This window comes from Ostrea edulis, chromosome 5 (assembly GCF_947568905.1).
Source record: "Ostrea edulis chromosome 5, xbOstEdul1.1, whole genome shotgun sequence".
Classification (NCBI taxonomy): Eukaryota; Metazoa; Mollusca; class Bivalvia; order Ostreida; family Ostreidae; genus Ostrea; species Ostrea edulis.
This window is the reverse complement of record NC_079168.1, coordinates 70227730-70245733: the sequence shown is the minus strand read 5'-3', so window position 1 is coordinate 70245733 and position 18004 is coordinate 70227730. Positions and strand designations below refer to the sequence as shown.

Here is an 18004-nt window from a genome sequence, read left to right as displayed (position 1 = left end):
TATAATTTTCAATTAACATTTTTGATGGAACGCAAGAGGTGTTCAGGAGAACACCGGGAAATATGGATGTTAGTCAGATAACATGACAAATCACCAATTTGCTGCAGTCTCACTTCTTCATTTACATTATTGTGCTAAATTTTGATTCTAAATTGTGTTGAAATTTGTGAGAGAAGAACGAACGTTCCAGGTACGATATAAGTGTATAGACATGCACTGTAGCTGTATTAGGCCTACTGTATTAGCTTTCGATGATGGTAGATTATCGATATTTAATTATAATCGTCCTTCATGGCCATTTTATGTCATATCATAAACAAAGGTTATAGCATGACTGGTTATGGCAGAGTGTCAGTGATAGTCACAACTAATATCAATGTATTCAATTGTTCAACATGTGAAATTAACAGTTAATAAGTTAACATATGACAATACTGTGATCAGTGCATGTAGCCCATCTGGTACCCATGTAACAGGAATGGAGAAAATGCAATACGCAACCCCCATAATCTCTAGTCAGGTGCATTACCAACTGAGCGATCAGACTAATGGCAATCGAACCCAGCTGACCACTATACATTCCTGTCTTTTCTGTTGAAGACACACAACCCAGATTCTTTTGCCCCTGGCAGGACTATCCTGCAAGTCCAGGGGTAGTCAATGACAACAAATGTAACAGGAAGGGAGAAAATGCAATGGACCAGACCGGGATTCGATCCTGGGGCCCCTGAATCTATAGTCAGGTGCTCTACCAACTGAGCTATCTGGCTACCAGCAATCGAGCCAGTCTGACCGCTACACCTGAAACAAATGAATTAACTCAAAATAATCTCTTTAAAAGACATCATCATATGGCAATGATTTGATGACAATTCTATGTTACATTTGATCATCATATTAAATGCTTCCAGGGTTTTATCCAGCATTTAGATGTTACTACCGATTTTTAATTTATGGGTAATTTTTGAGAATGCAGTCCTGAGGTTCCAGGGGTGGGGAACATCCATGGAATATAATATCCACAGATTATTACAGCCATATAAATTGATTGATTACTCATTTTATCTATATTGTAAGTCTGACAATTATAGAAAATGACTTGGAATTATATAAAAATGATTTTTGTTGAAAATTCTTATGCAATTTTGTCAAGTTTCTACAAATGAAGGGGATTTTTTTTATCTGTGGAAGGGGAAATATCCATTTGTTGCCAAAGGGGAAAGGTACCTTATACTGGTAGTAAAAACAACCTACATAAATCCCTTGCTTCTGAATGTATTTCCACTCTGTTGTAGTGTTAGATGCATGTTTTTCGTACAGTAGTAGTTATAGGGTTATATGGACCGTGGATATCAGCCTTGCTAGCTTTGTAATTAGAGCACCTGACTAAAGTGATGCATGGGTCCCGGGTTTGATTCCCAGTCCTTTCCTATATTACAGTGAGTGCTGTCACCACCCCTGTACTTCACGTTTAAGTTCTGCCACTGGGCAAAAGAATCTGGGTTATGTGTCTTTAAGGACGAATACAATTTAAGGGGGGTGTAGTGGTTAGGGCTATATGGACCGTGGATATCCGATATCGGCCTTGGTAGCTCTGTAGTTAGAGCACCCGACTAGTAATACAGGGGTCCTGGGTTCAATTCCCAGTTCAGTCACAGATTTTCTCCTTTTCTAATACATCTACATGTATTACATTTGGTGCCTTGACCACCCCAGGACTGCCAGGGGCAAAAAAGAATCTGAGTTGTGCATCTTTCTCTTTGAGGGCAAATACAATTTAAGAAGGGGGGGGGATGTTAACCTAGTGGTCAGACAGGTTCGATTCAGTGCCAGTGGCGATTGATATAGAGCACCTGACTAGAGATTCAGGGGGTTCAAATCCCAGTATTGTCTGTTGCATTCTCTCCCTTCCTGTTAAATCACCTCCTCTATGCGTGCCTTGTTATTTTTTGTATGATCACGTCTACATGAGAGATCAGCATATAGCAGCAATATAAAACACTAGGAGCAGGTTTAGACAATGTGGTCTGTCTTGCCAGAGGTTCCGGGTTCGATCTGGCAGCTGGTGACGTCTCAATATGAGTGAAAAATTCTTTATAGATGTTAATCAATCAACCATATCAATCTCGGTTTGATTTAAGATGCAGTATCACAGTATTAACTATAACAAATTTGATGGGGAGAGCCTGTTTCTGGGTTGTCCATTGTCATCATGTACCTCATCTGAGGTGTAATCCTTTAAGTCTCTATAAGGTCAATAACGGGACAAGTATAGCCAATATATGTCTATCTGCTGTAACTTGTTACTTTCATCTTTACTCTTCAGCTATAAGATAGGGTCCAGACTTTTTATTTTGTGAACTGAAAGTTCAGGATGAAAACTACATGTAAGATATAACTCAAAGATCAAAGTCTGGCCAGTGTTAGTGTTTCACAAATACATTTTGGCTTCATCTCGCTATCTATGAGGTTAATCAACCATATATATAATTATATATATATATATATATAGAGAGAGAGAGAGAGAGAGAGAGAGAGAGAGAGAGAGAGAGTAGCAATCAGTAACAAACCTAAAAAGTTATTTATTTTCTTGACCATTTTTACATGATAAGACACATTAAGAGGTGCAGCATACACACAAGAAATGTATAGAAATTCAGCTGAGGGTACTAAAAAATTAAGGTATTTGATCACTTTTGACAATATGGCTCCATGTCCATAAAAGTAACATACAATGTAAAGAGATTACACAATGATCTCATCTTCATTCTATGGCTCCGGAGCATGGTTATAGTTTACTCCAGATATATTTGAAAGTCAGAGGACCAACCTGAATTGTTCATTACAGTGTATATCCAAAGTATCGAACAATATAAATAATGTTACTGGGGATTTAATATAATTCAATATATCTGATAGTTCAATGTAAGTGACTTCGATATAACATAGTTTAATATAAGCGACTTCAATATAACAGATAGATTTAATATAAGTGACTTCACTATAACTGATAGTTCAATGTAATCGACTTCCCTATTATACTGATAGTTCAATGTAAGAGACTTCACTATCATACTGATAGTTCAATGTAAGAGACTTCACTATCATACTGATAGTTCAATGTAAGAGACTTCACTATCATACTGATAGTTCAATGTAAGAGACTTCACTATCATACTGATAGTTCAATGTAAGTGACTTCACTATAACAGATAGTTCAATGTAAGTGACTTCACTATCATACTGATAGTTCAATGTAAGTAACTTCAGTATAACAGATAGTTCAATGTAAGTGACTTCACTATAACTGATAGTTCAATGTAAGTGACTTCACTATCATACTGATAGTTCAATGTAAGTGACTTCACTATAACTGATAGTTCAATGTAAGCGACTTCACTATTATACTGATAGTTCAATATAAGCGACTTCAGTATAACTGATAGTTCAATGTAAGCGACTTCACTATAACTGATAGTTCAATATAAGTGACTTCACTATAACTGATAGTTCAATGTAAGTAACTTCAGTATAAGAGGAGTACACTGTACACCAGTATAGGCAATGTCTTTGTTATCAGGGTAATTGTGTTTGTTTTCATAACTGATTTTATCTCGTTAAAAACCACACATTTTGACGTCAGCTGTCAGAAAGCATTGGTTCAACCTACTGATTTTTTAATTGTTAATATTATGATATGTTTTGTACTTTACCGACATTTACAACTTTCTACAATGATAAATGTATATTATCTATTATAAAAAGGACATAAGAGGCGATAGGATTGGTATTAAATTTTCATTTTAAAAACAAGGTATTTCAACACGTCATAGATACATGTAGATTATTTCATTGCAAAGTAAAATATCTATGCATTAAACAAGTAATTGATAATGAAAAATCATAGCCTAAGAAGCATGAGAATTTATTAATATGAAATCGTTTGAAGATATATTTGTAAAATTATTGTGTGTGTACATGTTATTCTTATAATGAAAATAATCAGAAAAACTGGTGCAGCTATTAAATAATTCAAAAACTGTAAACGTAAGGACACCTAATTGATACCAAAAAAAAATTTATGCATGGGTTGATATTCATTTTGATTGTAATAAGTAACAAATATAAAATTCTTTTTAAAAAAATAAGGGACTTGTAAATTTTCTATGATGTTAAAAAGTTGAAATATATATCACCCATCCCCATATACATATGTAACTCTATACATTTACAAATTTTCCTCACAGTTTTGGACTAATAATTGAGAAATTGTTGAAATTTGAATTACATTCCAATTTAGTTTTCATCATTTTTGAAAACAGTTTGTAGCAAGTGTCATTAACAAAAACCAACGTGGTTTTGTCAACCCCATTCTTGTTGTACGTAGAGAATATGTTAATACGACCATTTGTAGGTGATTGTGTGCAGGTATATCTGTCATAAGCTTATCATTTTGACCAGACTGAGGTGAATAATTTAGAGAGATTAATGGTGATTGGGAACTGTATTGACCCAGAATAGACAGGTAATTTACAATTGTAGAAAAATGCAATGTCTATAAATAATTGATACTATATAAAGAATATACTTCAGATTTTTTTATCATTTTAACTATGAGTGAACAAGTTGTTGTATATTTGTACTCAAACTTATGGCTACCTTGTGTCTTGTCAATTTTTCTAGATGATGGTATTTAGCCATGATAGATATAATATGCATGTTGTATACAATGATGTAAGGGTAAATTTATTATTCATTTCTCTATTTATTTATTTTGATTTCACCGAACATATTGATATACAACACCACATGAAGCACAATTTTACAGTGACAGCACGAGCTTATTGTGACCAGTATAACAGAATTATAGATATAGGTATTAACATTATTTTACAGTGACAGCACGAGCTTATTGTGACCAGTATAACAGAATTATAGATATAGGTATTAACATTATTTTACAGTGACAGCACGAGCTTATTGTGACCAGTATAACAGAATTATAGATATAGGTATTAACATTATTTTACAGTGACAGCACGAGCTTATTGTGACCAGTATAACAGAATTATAGATATAGGTATTAACATTATTTTACAGTGACAGCACGAGCTTATTGTGACCAGTATAACAGAATTATAGATATAGGTATTAACATTATTTTACAGTGACAGCACGAGCTTATTGTGACCAGTATAACAGAATTATAGATATAGGTATTAACATTATTTTACAGTGACAGCACGAGCTTATTGTGACCAGTATAACAGAATTATAGATATAGGTATTAACATTATTTTACAGTGACAGCACGAGCTTATTGTGACCAGTATAACAGAATTATAGATATAGGTATTAACATTATTTTACAGTGACAGCACGAGCTTATTGTGACCAGTATAACAGAATTATAGATATAGGTATTAACATTATTTTACAGTGACAGCACGAGCTTATTGTGACCAGTATAACAGAATTATAGATATAGGTATTAACATTATTTTACAGTGACAGCACGAGCTTATTGTGACCAGTATAACAGAATTATAGATATAGGTATTAACATTATTTTACAGTGACAGCACGAGCTTATTGTGACCAGTATAACAGAATTATAGATATAGGTATTAACATTATTTTACAGTGACAGCACGAGCTTATTGTGACCAGTATAACAGAATTATAGATATAGGTATTAACATTATTTTACAGTGACAGCACGAGCTTATTGTGACCAGTATAACAGAATTATAGATATAGGTATTAACATTATTTTACAGTGACAGCACGAGCTTATTGTGACCAGTAAACAGAATTATAGATATAGGTATTAACATTATTTTACAGTGACAGCACGAGCTTATTGTGACCATGCAGTATAACAGAATTATAGATATAGGTATTAACATTATTTTACAGTGACAGCACGAGCTTATTGTGACCAGTATAACAGAATTATAGATATAGGTATTAACATTATTTTACAGTGACAGCACGAGCTTATTGTGACCAGTAAACAGAATTATAGATATAGGTATTAACATTATTTTACAGTGACAGCACGAGCTTATTGTGACCAGTAAACAGAATTATAGATATAGGTATTAACATTATTTTACAGTGACAGCACGAGCTTATTGTGACCAGTATAACAGAATTATAGATATAGGTATTAACATTATTTTACTGTGACAGCACGAGCTTATTGTGACCAGTAAACAGAATTATAGATATAGGTATTAACATTATTTTACAGTGACAGCACGAGCTTATTGTGACCAGTATAACAGAATTATAGATATAAGTATTAACATTATTTTACAGTGACAGCACGAGCTTATTGTGACCAGTATAACAGAATTATAGATATAGGTATTAACATTATTTTACAGTGACAGCACGAGCTTATTGTGACCAGTAAACATAATTATAGATATAGGTATTAACATTATTTTACAGTGACAGCACGAACTTATTGTGACCAGTATAACAGAATTATAGATATAGGTATTAACAAGTAGTTGCATCAAAAATTAAGATGGTCGGTTATGTGCCGTATGTTTGACATGAAAGTCTGTAACATTTTGTTTCTTCTGCTCATCTAATAATATGGCTGTTTCCATCTGGTTGGATTTTTGAAAAGTCTGGCTAAAGTAATATATTTGATGTACAAACTGTTACTTTTAGTTTCCTTATCTTGAACAAGACAAAAGCCAATTCATTTATAATGCAAATTAAAGGAATTTTAAAAAATCACATGACTATTCAATTCAAAACATATACATTGATCACTGTTCGTTATCTTCACATTTCATATACATGTATAATATTAACATATTTTTATAATTATCATATTTTGGAAGAAAATATATGTTTGAAAATGAGATTCTAAGTAATGTATGGTCTGAGTGGGACCTTCTCTTCAACACCAATCTAATCAAAATTAGATTCTTTGATCCCGGCGGCTTCCATATATTGTTACACTTTGATCTCCTTCACAGTGTTGCAATATACATGTACATGAGTGGATCAGAGGATCTAATTCTTTAACCATATCAACACATTAGTTATTTACAGTACTCCTTTAATTGTTTGTATTTGCCCCCCCCCCCCCCCCCCCCCCCCCCCTGTTTAATTATTACATATATATTTCAGTAAACCTTTTGGGAACCAGCATATTTGAATATAAGTGTATAAAGTTTATATCATGTCTGTATTATTTGTAAGTGTTGAAGAAAAATTGGGGGGGGGGGGGGTGTCTGTACCAAACAAATACATGGATTAGTATTTAGATGTTCCACACTGTAACCCTGCAGCACTACGACAAAAGGACAGAAACATGACATATTATTTGTTTATTGTCGAGTTTTATCACTACATATGATTAATTCATGCAAATCCTTTTTCAATATTGATACTCAGTCAGAGAAGTTAATTGAGGTATCATTTTAGAACATTTACAATTTTTAAAAGTCACGCACTGATAATCTACAAAAAAGTCACGATCTCAAAGAATAGAAGAAGATGAATAGCATACCTTAGTGTGAAAACAGCCTAAAACTTCTAAGTTTTGTAGATTATGTACACTAAGATGTGATCATTGGTGGATATATAAATACAATTGAACAGGATATATTGTGTCCTCTGAACAACTGTCCATGTACGATGCACAAGCTATTCAGCAAGGAGACGACTTAGGATAGAGTCTCCTGGTCTGCAGATTGCGATCAAAGGTAATTTTATATGGATTGTACATCTTGACAATGTATCTTTAATTTGATCATAATCAGACAAATATCTTAATTGTGATAATCATCTGTTCAATATAAATCAACGGAAGACGGATATTTCTTTGTATGTGAAGTACTGTATTTAGCCCCCATAAGCTTCAAGCTCAGATGGGCTTTTCTGATCAAGATCTGTCTGTTGTGTATCTGTCATTTCTATACTTTTTACATTTACAACTTTGTCACAAAAGCCATTCCAACTAAATATTTAGTCAAAGGAGATTGTTTAAATGATGAACATGTCATCCCCTTCTAAAATGCTCCTGCTTATAAAAACCACTTGTCTATGAAATATTATGAATCTTAAATTTAACATATTAAATAAGTTTAACTGTCTTTTACATTGTAAAAATTTAAGTTTGTTCACACCTTCACACACACGCCCATTCCCCACCCCCGGCTGGCCGGGTTAGTGTCATAATTGAGGTTTTTGGAGTTTACATAGGTCAATAGCGGTGGGTAGAAAATTTACAAAGCATCTTGTGTAATATAGATAAAACTTTGTCCAAAGATGCCTCCAGGGTTGGGTCAGGAATGGGCGGACACAATAAGGATTCATAGTTTTGAATAAGAAATCTTTGGAAAACCCTTTTTCTTTTTCAAGAGCCACAAAAACGTAATTCAAATTTTGTGTAAATTTAAATGATCTTAGGCTACTACTGACCCATGATGGGGATTATCTTAGGCTACTACTGACCCATGATGGGGATTATCTTAGGCTACTGCTGGTCCATGATGGGGATTACAGTATTACATGGGTAGTTGCTGCTTCTAAATATTTCTGTAGTCACTCAGTACCAAGCATATAGTTGCATGGCATTGTAGCTGATACATATCAAAGTTTTTATGAATCAAAGAAAATCCACAGCATAGTTAATATACGATTTTTCTTAGCATATACATGTATTAATTTACTTTCAAATTTAGTGCACTCCCCTTTATTCAGGATATATCAGTTAAAAATTTGTCTGCTGTAATGATCGCGAACTTCAACAATCATAATTGCATATGTGAGTCTCAGTGGGAATATTTTAATTCTTAACATATACCATGGAATTTGTCTATTGTGGTCTGATTTATGACAATAAAACACAGTCATTAGGATTGCTGTTTTAGAGATATATCAGGTTAATGACTGTCGGCAAGGTTCAATTTCTGATTTGATGGCAGCTGTTGTGATTAAGAGGGACTAATGGGGGGCATTGGTATGGCAGCCTGGGCCCGGGTTACAGATTAAATACTTCTGTCCATTTGTCTGTCTGTTCAGGGTTTTCTGTTTCTATTTTCATTTCTGTCACATACCAAGCCCAAACTTCTGTGCAGATTCTTTGTGAATCACTCTATTTTGATCCATTTCGACTTCATTTGCAGGAGTTGTGCCCCTTTATTTAAGAATTAATGTTATATGGAGGGTACATAATTTATTTGTCCAACTCCTCCCACAATTTTCAAGTGAGGACCTTCTTGTTTTACAGTTTATTTGTATGGGTATTTAAGATATGCATGTGGCAAGGATTTTGATTTTCTTCAATGTTTGAGAAATTACAGATTGTTGAACTTGCATTGGTCTAGCTGTTTTGAGGAAATATATTAAATAATGGACATGGTTTGTCCTTTTAACTCCTCTCACAGTTTTCAATGTAGGGCCTTTGTAAATAACTTGAAGATGTGCATAATGCAAGGATTTTGATTTTCATATTTTCTTTGATGTTCAGGATATTTACAGGCTGTTCAACTTCGTAAAATTTGGGAAATATTCTACATGCAGAACTCTTAGTTTGTCTGTCTACCTTCTGTCACTGTTTTTAAGCTAGGACTTTTATGTCACAGCTTGATGATGGCTGATACTATACATTTATTGCATGATAGTGAGGGAGATATGAAGATTTATTCACCCAAGAAAAATCATATTCCCCGAGGACAAAGCCCGAGGCGAATATGATTTTTCTTGGGTGATAAATCTTCATATCTCCCGAACATTCATGCAATAAATTGTTTATTATATGGAAACAAAGCAAGACTCAAAAGTGCATTTGAAATTGGAGTCCGCTCATCTATACATTGTATGTAGCTGAGATCGTCCTAACGGTAACACCGCACCGTCAACGTATTACGGTAGAAGGTATAAACAACGAAATACAGTGATATGATAACCAGTTTTTGTATTTCCATTCTCCTTGAATGCTAATTTACTTGCTTGTTTTTGTATCAACCAAAACCATGCGATTCAACTGTGTATCAGAGACCCGCATATTTTGTGCCTTAGGAACTATGAAAGTAGAATGACTCGGCCTTATTGTGATGTCACAATACACTTCGTCTACCTTGACGTTAAATTTATGGAAAATGCACGAGGCTGCCCAAGGGGTAAATATGATAGGGAGATATGATGTTTGAGAGGGAAATATGAAGTTTTGTCATCCCTGGCATGTGACCGTCTAGACCAATCAGATTACGCGTTGCATAGAATTCTCATACTGAGGTATAATAAGATGTATCACTCTTTCGATGGTAAATCACACTTCATACGAGGTGCTTTAATGAGCAATTAACTAAAATCATAGTGTAATGAGCCACCTTAAAATCAGTCCTGTATCCCAGTGAATTAAACAGTCACTCAAAAGGTCATCAAAAAGCAGTCATGGTCACAGTACTGCTTATTGTGTCCATTAATTTATAAGGTACTGATATATGCAGCATGTGTAGTGCTTCTTCATATGTTATTATGGTAGTTGTATATGCTGCTCTCTCAGACTACTGAATATCATTAACATGCACCCTGTTATAGACTAAAATCAATGACTTCAGAAATCCAACCTCTGCAAAGTGTAAAAGCTTAGGATTTCATTACTGAGATGGTGTCCAGGATCAAGTTAATAGCAGGTTTTATTATTGAAACTTTGCTATTCTCAGATGGTTCGTTAGCTGTTGGATAGAGAGAGCTTACTTATGTAGACAAGGCAGGGATTATTGGTGTTTTACTCAGCGTAGACCAGAAAATTAAGATGAATTTCAGCTCATCTTACCTCAAACTCCAGGTAAGAAAAGTCTGTATGAAATGTAGAAATTTGTAATTTATAGTATTTATAAAAAGATTAAAGTAGGAGGTACAATTGCTACTGTATTTTGGCCCATCACTATTAAGGTAATGGTAGAAGTGTCAAATAGCCATGACACAAATAGTCAAAATTAGTGCATCTTCACACAAAACATTAATTTACTAATTATGACATTCATACATCAATTACACTGTTTTATCAAAATTTATGGAGAGCGGGTCTTTTAGGTTTTAAGGTTGATTGATCCTCATGTGATGTCATAGGTTTTTGCAAAATCTTTATTTCATTAAATTTTGCGCATGATTGAAATATATCTTTCAGAGGAATTTTATTCACTGAATAAAATTAAAATTTGGTAAACTTTTGATACTGAAAAGGTTTTTATTTTCCATAAATAATCAATTATTTATAATTTAAAAATGTTGTCAAGGGCAATAACTCCTATGCTGGAATTTCCTCTACTGCATGTCTATGACACAATGATTTCACTAATATCCACAATTAATTTTTATATGTCTATGAATTATCAGATTTCTTAAACTGTTGACATTTGAAATTTGTCATTTCAACAAGTTTTTATTAATTTTCATCATTCTGTTTAACGAAAATGTGCGATTTTTTTATGTTGATATATGCTTCTGTTTTTGTATGTCTGACATCGTTAAAAGGGTGGCAACATACACATTTTCTTTGGTTATTGGTTAGATTAAACTATATTGAGTGGAAATTAATACAGTTTTTCCACTTTTAACCATTAATATTGATAAGTCACACGAGGATCGACCCACCTTAATTAGAAAATATAGACTGCAAGTGTTAAGCAATTAAAACATATTTACATTGTTTAAACATCATGAATTGCATGCAGATCTAACATTGTGATTTAGTTTTTGATTTGAGTTTAAATAAGTAAAGAATTTTGAATGTAGTTTTTGATTTGAGTTTAAATAAGTAAAGAATCTTAATTTTAGTTTCTAGCTCACCTGAGCCGAAGAAGGCTAAAGTTAGCTTTTCTGATCAAAATGTGTCCGTAAAAAATTGTCTGTCGTCGGTGTAAACTTCTAACATTTTCATCTTCTTCTCCAGAACCACTAGGTCAATTTTAATCAAACTTGGCACAAAGCATCCTTGGATGAGCTTTCAAGTTCATACAAATGAAGGGCCATGCCCCCTTCAAAGGAGAGATGATCACAAAAATGCAAAAATAAGGTGGTGTCATTTAAAAATCTCCTCAAGAACCACTGGGCCAGGAAAGTAGAAATTTACATGAAAGCATCCTTACATTGTGCAGATTCAAGATTGTTCAAATCATGGCCCCCAGGGGGTAGGATGGGACCACAAAAGGGAATCAAAGCTTTACATACAAATATATAGTGAAATTCATTTAAAATCTTCTTCTGAAGAGACCACTGGGCCAGAAAAGTTTACGTTTACATGAAAGCCTCCTGACATAGTGCAGATCCAATGTTGTTCAAATCATGGCCCCCAGGGGTAGTAGGATGGGGCCACAATAGGGGATCAAACTTTTACATACTAATGTATAGAGAAAATCTTATAAAATCTTCTCAAGAACCATTGGGCCAAAGAAGTTTACATTTACATGAAAGCTTCCTGACATAGTGCAGATTCAAGTTTGTAAAAATTATGGCTCCCAGGGATAGGTTGGGTCCACAATAGGGACCAAAGTTTTACATGCAAATATATATGGAAAATCTTTAGATATGGGCCAAGGTGACTCTGGTGAACAATATGGCCCATGGGCCTCTTGTTGATTTAAGTTTAATCAAATAAGGATTTTCATAATTTTGAATATTATATCAATTCCCATCTTCGCTAGCCAAGGGTTTACGATCCACTCCACTTCTCTACAAACCCTTGGCTAGCGAAGATGATCAATTCCTGAAGTCATCCACAAAACTATGGAGAAAATATTACAAAAATAATCCTTAATTATTAGCTCATAATGGATATGTATAAAGATTTCACCCCAGAAACAAGATTCACTGTATAGGATTTGGCATAACCTCCTCCAAGAGTGTGAATTGTCTCCCCTTAGTGGGGTTTTCCTGTCCTATAATCCTACATGAAATGATAAAGAGTTCTGTTGATCTTAATAGAAAAGTCAATATTAGAAATCATAGGTAAATTTGTGTTCCTTTTGCATTTTGAAATAAAAAATATGTAATAATTCTGTCAACATGTTACCCTCTAAATGGATTTTAAAGACTAGCAACTTCTTATACATTGAAGAATATTGATTGTATATGGTTAGGCCTGTGCAAGGTTATTTGACATTAGAGACAGGTGGTTATGAAATGGTGTAGCGCTTTTGCTGAATGAAATGGAAAAGTTCTTTAGAGTCAGATTAATTTTGAGGTGATTGTATTATTACATGCAAAAGAAGGTATGTAGTTTGTGTAGTCTGTCTGTTTCCATTCATCATCATGGACAGTGCCTAACATTAGAAGATGCATGACACAGGTCTAAAACTGGGCTTACTTTTCATGACTTTTACATTTGCTGAGCTGGGCTTACTTTCCATGACTTTTACATTTGCTGGGCTGGGCTTACTTTCCATGACTTTTACATTTGCTGGGCTCAGGCTTACTTTTCATGACTTTTACATTTGCTGGGCCAACCAGTCACATGCAGTAGCCTAGAGGTCAGAGCCATTGCCTTGTATAGCAGCAAGGTTTTGAGTTCATGCAAGCTCCGTTTCTGCCATAGCCACATCAAACCTAAGATATAAACAGAAGTAGTGATTGCTCCTTCACCAAATGTTTGGCTTTCCCTGCCTCTTAATTACATTTGCTTGGTCACATTGGAGGGTATTTTTTTAATGACAATATTTTGTCAGGTATTCAGTATATATGTAAAATAATTCTGAAGCAAATGGTGCAAGGAAATTGTATTTATTATATATTAATTCTCTCTTAAACATGCTATATTAAAATTCTTACATCATTCTGACAGGTGTGTTAAATAGGTCTGTACTGGAGTTGTACATGAACACAGTGGACTAAATGAAAAATTTCACCAGCAATTGACCTTGTTGACCTCTGCTTGAAACATGTTATTTGATGTCAAGTAAGAAAATCAGGAACACAGCTTGTCTTTTGAAGAAGCGTGAATGAAAATGACTCGTGAACAAGTCTGACACGTGTATTTAACTATTTCTAGGAGCAATCAAGCCATGTTGTTTCCATTTCCCGTCAGTTACAAATGGACGGTCCTGTTTCTTACAGATGTACATCTAATCAAATTTTTTATTGTGTTAAGGGTTTTTTTTCTGTTGCAAGAGAATTCAGAATTTTAGAGATTGGAAATTTATACAAAGATTTGGTACAGTGTATTATGGTTTTCTAAAATGTACTTAAAGTTAATTACTTGATAATTTAAAAGTATATATTCATGATTGTTAATTAACTCAGCATATAAAGTATATATTATAAGTGGTGGATTTGGTGCATGTTTATAGCAGATTTATTGATGCACAAAGACATGAAAATGAAATTTGCATGCTTTGTATTGTTAGGCGAGCATATCATGTTTGTACAGTGTGGTTAAATTGATAGGATAGTTATTTACGTATGTACTACCATTATATTTGATTTTTATATGGTTAGAAAATACATACTTGTCCATTACTTTTTTCCCATGGGGACTTCCTAACATTTAAGTGATTTTTAAGCTGTTAAGCTAAGGTTTGAAATTTGCTTCATTTTTCTCCCAATTAATTTAGTTTAATCACTTTCAGGACGGCCCTCTGCCAACGTTTGGAAAACCTAAGCCCAAAATGAAGAAGCCCAGCCGACTATTTTCTCTGGTGATTGTAGTGTTGGGGCTGGGGATCATTCTGACGATATTGAATATCTATGAACTTCATAAAATGAAAGAAACTGGTGTTCTACAGCAAGCTAACCAGCCAGTGGTGGAAGGGAAGACAGGAAAGTATGCTGTCAGGACACCGGTTGTCTGGGTAGCAGGCAAAAAGGTAGGCCACGTCACTGTTTACTAAGTTATTAGCAGGTGAAAAGGTAGGCCACGTCACTGTTTACTAAGTTATTAGCAGGTGAAAAGGTAGGCCATTTCACTGTTTACTAAGTTATTAGCAGGTGAAAAGGTAGGCCATTTCACTGTTTACTAAGTTATCAGCAGGCAAAAAGGTAGGCCACGTCACTGTTTACTAAGTTATTAGCAGGTGAAAAGGTAGGCCACGTCACTGTTTACTAAGTTATTAGCAGGTGGAAAGGTAGGCCATGTCACTGTTTACTAAGTTATTAGCAGGTGAAAAGGTAGGCCACGTCACTGTTTACTAAGTTATTAGCAGGTGGAAAGGTAGGCCACATCACTGTTTACAAAGTTATTAACAGGCAAAAAGGTAGGCCACATCACTGTTTACTAAGTTATTAACAGGCAAAAAGGTAGGCCACGTCACTGTTTACTAAGTTATCAGCAGGTGAAAAGGTTGGCCAAGTCAGTCTGTGTTAAAATATTCTATGTGTACTTATTCAAACAATAAAATGTTATGAAGGTTGCTAGCATTTCGGAAATATGCATAGCCCATGTAAGCAGCTAGGTCATGCAATTTTTTTCTGCAATGATTGCTACATTCATCACCCAATGAAACAACAAAGAAAGACTTTTTATTGTTTATATATATATTTTTATGTATTTTTTAAAAATATAAACTAGAATTTAGTTATAAAATATGATATAGTTGACCCATTGGCGTTAAACAAAACAGCCAATGCACCCTTTAACCTTGATGACACTCCATATTTAGTAATGATTTAGCAGACAGGTGGTACTAGAAAACCGGATTGAACTAGTTTGCAACAAACATGTATTCAATGTATGATGAAAGCAATGTCAATTTCAAAAAAAATGTAAGAGAAAAAATATAAGAGAACAGATTTAGTGAATGTTAATATTTTAGCATATTTAAAAATCTGGCTCAGTTGTTGATTAATCATGATTTAGCGCTTCTTCTTTGTATGATAAGGGGTAGATAGAGATTTTCATACTTTAGCGCAACTTTGAATTAGCACTCTTGCATCACTGCCAGAGCCACTGAAATATGAATCCCGCTAAAAACACAGTCATACAGTATGTTATCAGCAGTTGAATTATATCGTGGGACAGTAAATCATGGTTGTAGAGATGCATTCAATTGTGGCTTATCATATCCGTTCATTTTCAAACATGGACAGTTCGATTTGTTATAAGCATAGTCATTATCTTTTTAAAATCCAGCTTTTGCAGGTTATGAATTTTTTCTGCAATTCTTGCTACCTTCATCTCCCAATAAAACAACAAAGATAACATTTAGATAAAGGAATTTTTAAAGTATTACTCTGAAGGAGTCATTTAACCTGCATGGACAACCTATATATAGAATTGTTCTGATAGTAACTAAATCCATGTAGACTGAGAGGTAAGATTACCTAATGTATCTCATTGAAGAGTCTCTTGATGTGAGACTTTGTGTCACTTGCAAATGACATACCATATAAGCAGAATATTTAACGAGGATTTACATGTAATTTTGGCATTATTTGCGCAGTTGTTGAGATAGCTAAAATTTAATATCGCTAACATCAGAAGGTATGATAAGATAAGATAAGATAAGTTTATTCCAATTTTGGGCCCAGAGGGCATAACAGTAAGACATTTTATAAAGAAGGAAATTCAAAAAAGAAAGAAAGTTTACAACATTAACTACAGGTTACATAGACTGCAAACTGCATGTGGATGCAGCATGTTGGGGAAACAAGTACATACATATATGAATTGCTAATCATGTATATATACAAGTAGATGGACAGTATCAGTATTATACCAATATATGAATAATAAACTATAATGATTTTTGCAGTTTTAAAGCATCACTTCTTTTTCTGAAAGTTTGCACTAAATATTCACTCAATTTGACAATTACTGGTTTGTCTTCATTAATCATCAACCAAGTAAATGGTATGTATTCCATATCATAGGTACTTATAGTTATCTTTCTTGGAATTATAAATTCACTATTTTATCTCACTAATATATTTACTCATTTTTATAGGAAAGTTGCTATTAAAATCTGTGTCTTGCTAAAACTTCCACTTATGCAGTAAATTCGATTACACCGAGTGTATTTCTGATTGTTTCAGCTGGAGTCTGGGTACCTGAAACACGTTTTTGGGGTATTTGACAGGATTGGATATGCTCTTGGTAATGGCGAGTCAGATTGGGATGTGTTGTGGTCTCATGAGTATCCATTCGAACAGCTGGCCAAGAAAATGTCTGTCCTGAAGCCCCATCAGAAGGTTTGTACCAAGTTAGAATTTGTGGTAGACAATATGACGACTCTTAGTCATTCCTCGAGGGGCTGAAAATATCCATGTTACAGCCACATCATTAAGGAGGATCAACACACCAAGAAAATTTAACATGGATGAAAAGTGATTGATATATTATTTGAAAACAATTTAAAACCCCTGCTGGATTCAAACCTGTGATTTACATGCAGATCAGCAGTCAACACATTAACAGACTGAGCTACCCAGGTAGGCGATCAAATTTAAAAGTAATACACCACAGGGGCTAAGCCCGTTTTGGGCCCGAACTCTGTGATACCATAAATATAGAAAGGGGTCTAACTCTGACCAAGATAAAAAACTAACCACTCGCTTCAAATGCCTAAAAAATCTTTAACTAGGTACGCTATGCATAATTTGTCATTTTCCTTGAATAGATTAATGTTTTAACTACTTGCATGCCAAATTTCAAGTCACAGGTTCTTGAAATAACAAAGATATACATCATCGTTCTCTCGATTTCACTTGTTTATTTTTACTAGGACATTTACCAGTCCAGGTCACGGAGTCGTTTTTCGTCTATGACAGCAGCAAAATTCAGACTAGTGTGGAAGATTTTGGACCTGTCAATTAAAATTTCACATCAATTATACGCTACTTACTTTCTCATACTTTAATAATGTTCTTCGTGTAGACGTTACACGACTTATTTTTCCTCAGCAGCATCAACTGTTGACAAGATCTGTCATTTTAATGAAAACACTAAATACCCGAAATGTCTAAAACTTTAAAGAAGGGGAAAATGGGTAATAATAATCTAAATGAAATAGAAAAAACAAAAAATTAAAAAAGC

General features: G+C 34.1%; 1 protein-coding gene across 3 annotated transcripts in view; it reads left to right on the top strand.

The window, feature by feature from the left end:
- Positions 1-8: 8 nt before the first annotated feature.
- LOC125651970 (probable tubulin polyglutamylase ttll-15) overlaps positions 9-18004 on the top strand; it is a 33116-nt gene continuing 15120 nt past the window's right edge. The window contains exons 1-5 of one of the 3 annotated variants that reach the window (XM_048880828.2): positions 9-190; positions 7630-7733; positions 10701-10825; positions 14604-14840; positions 17005-17160. In XM_048880828.2, the coding sequence (XP_048736785.2) occupies positions 10793-10825; positions 14604-14840; positions 17005-17160 (426 nt within the window). In that variant the 5' untranslated portion in view covers positions 9-190; positions 7630-7733; positions 10701-10792. Of the gene's footprint in view, positions 191-7576; positions 7734-9843; positions 9910-10700; positions 10826-14603; positions 14841-17004; positions 17161-18004 lie in introns of those variants that run through there. The other 2 variants (XM_048880825.2, XM_056165378.1) reach the window with 2 other exon arrangements.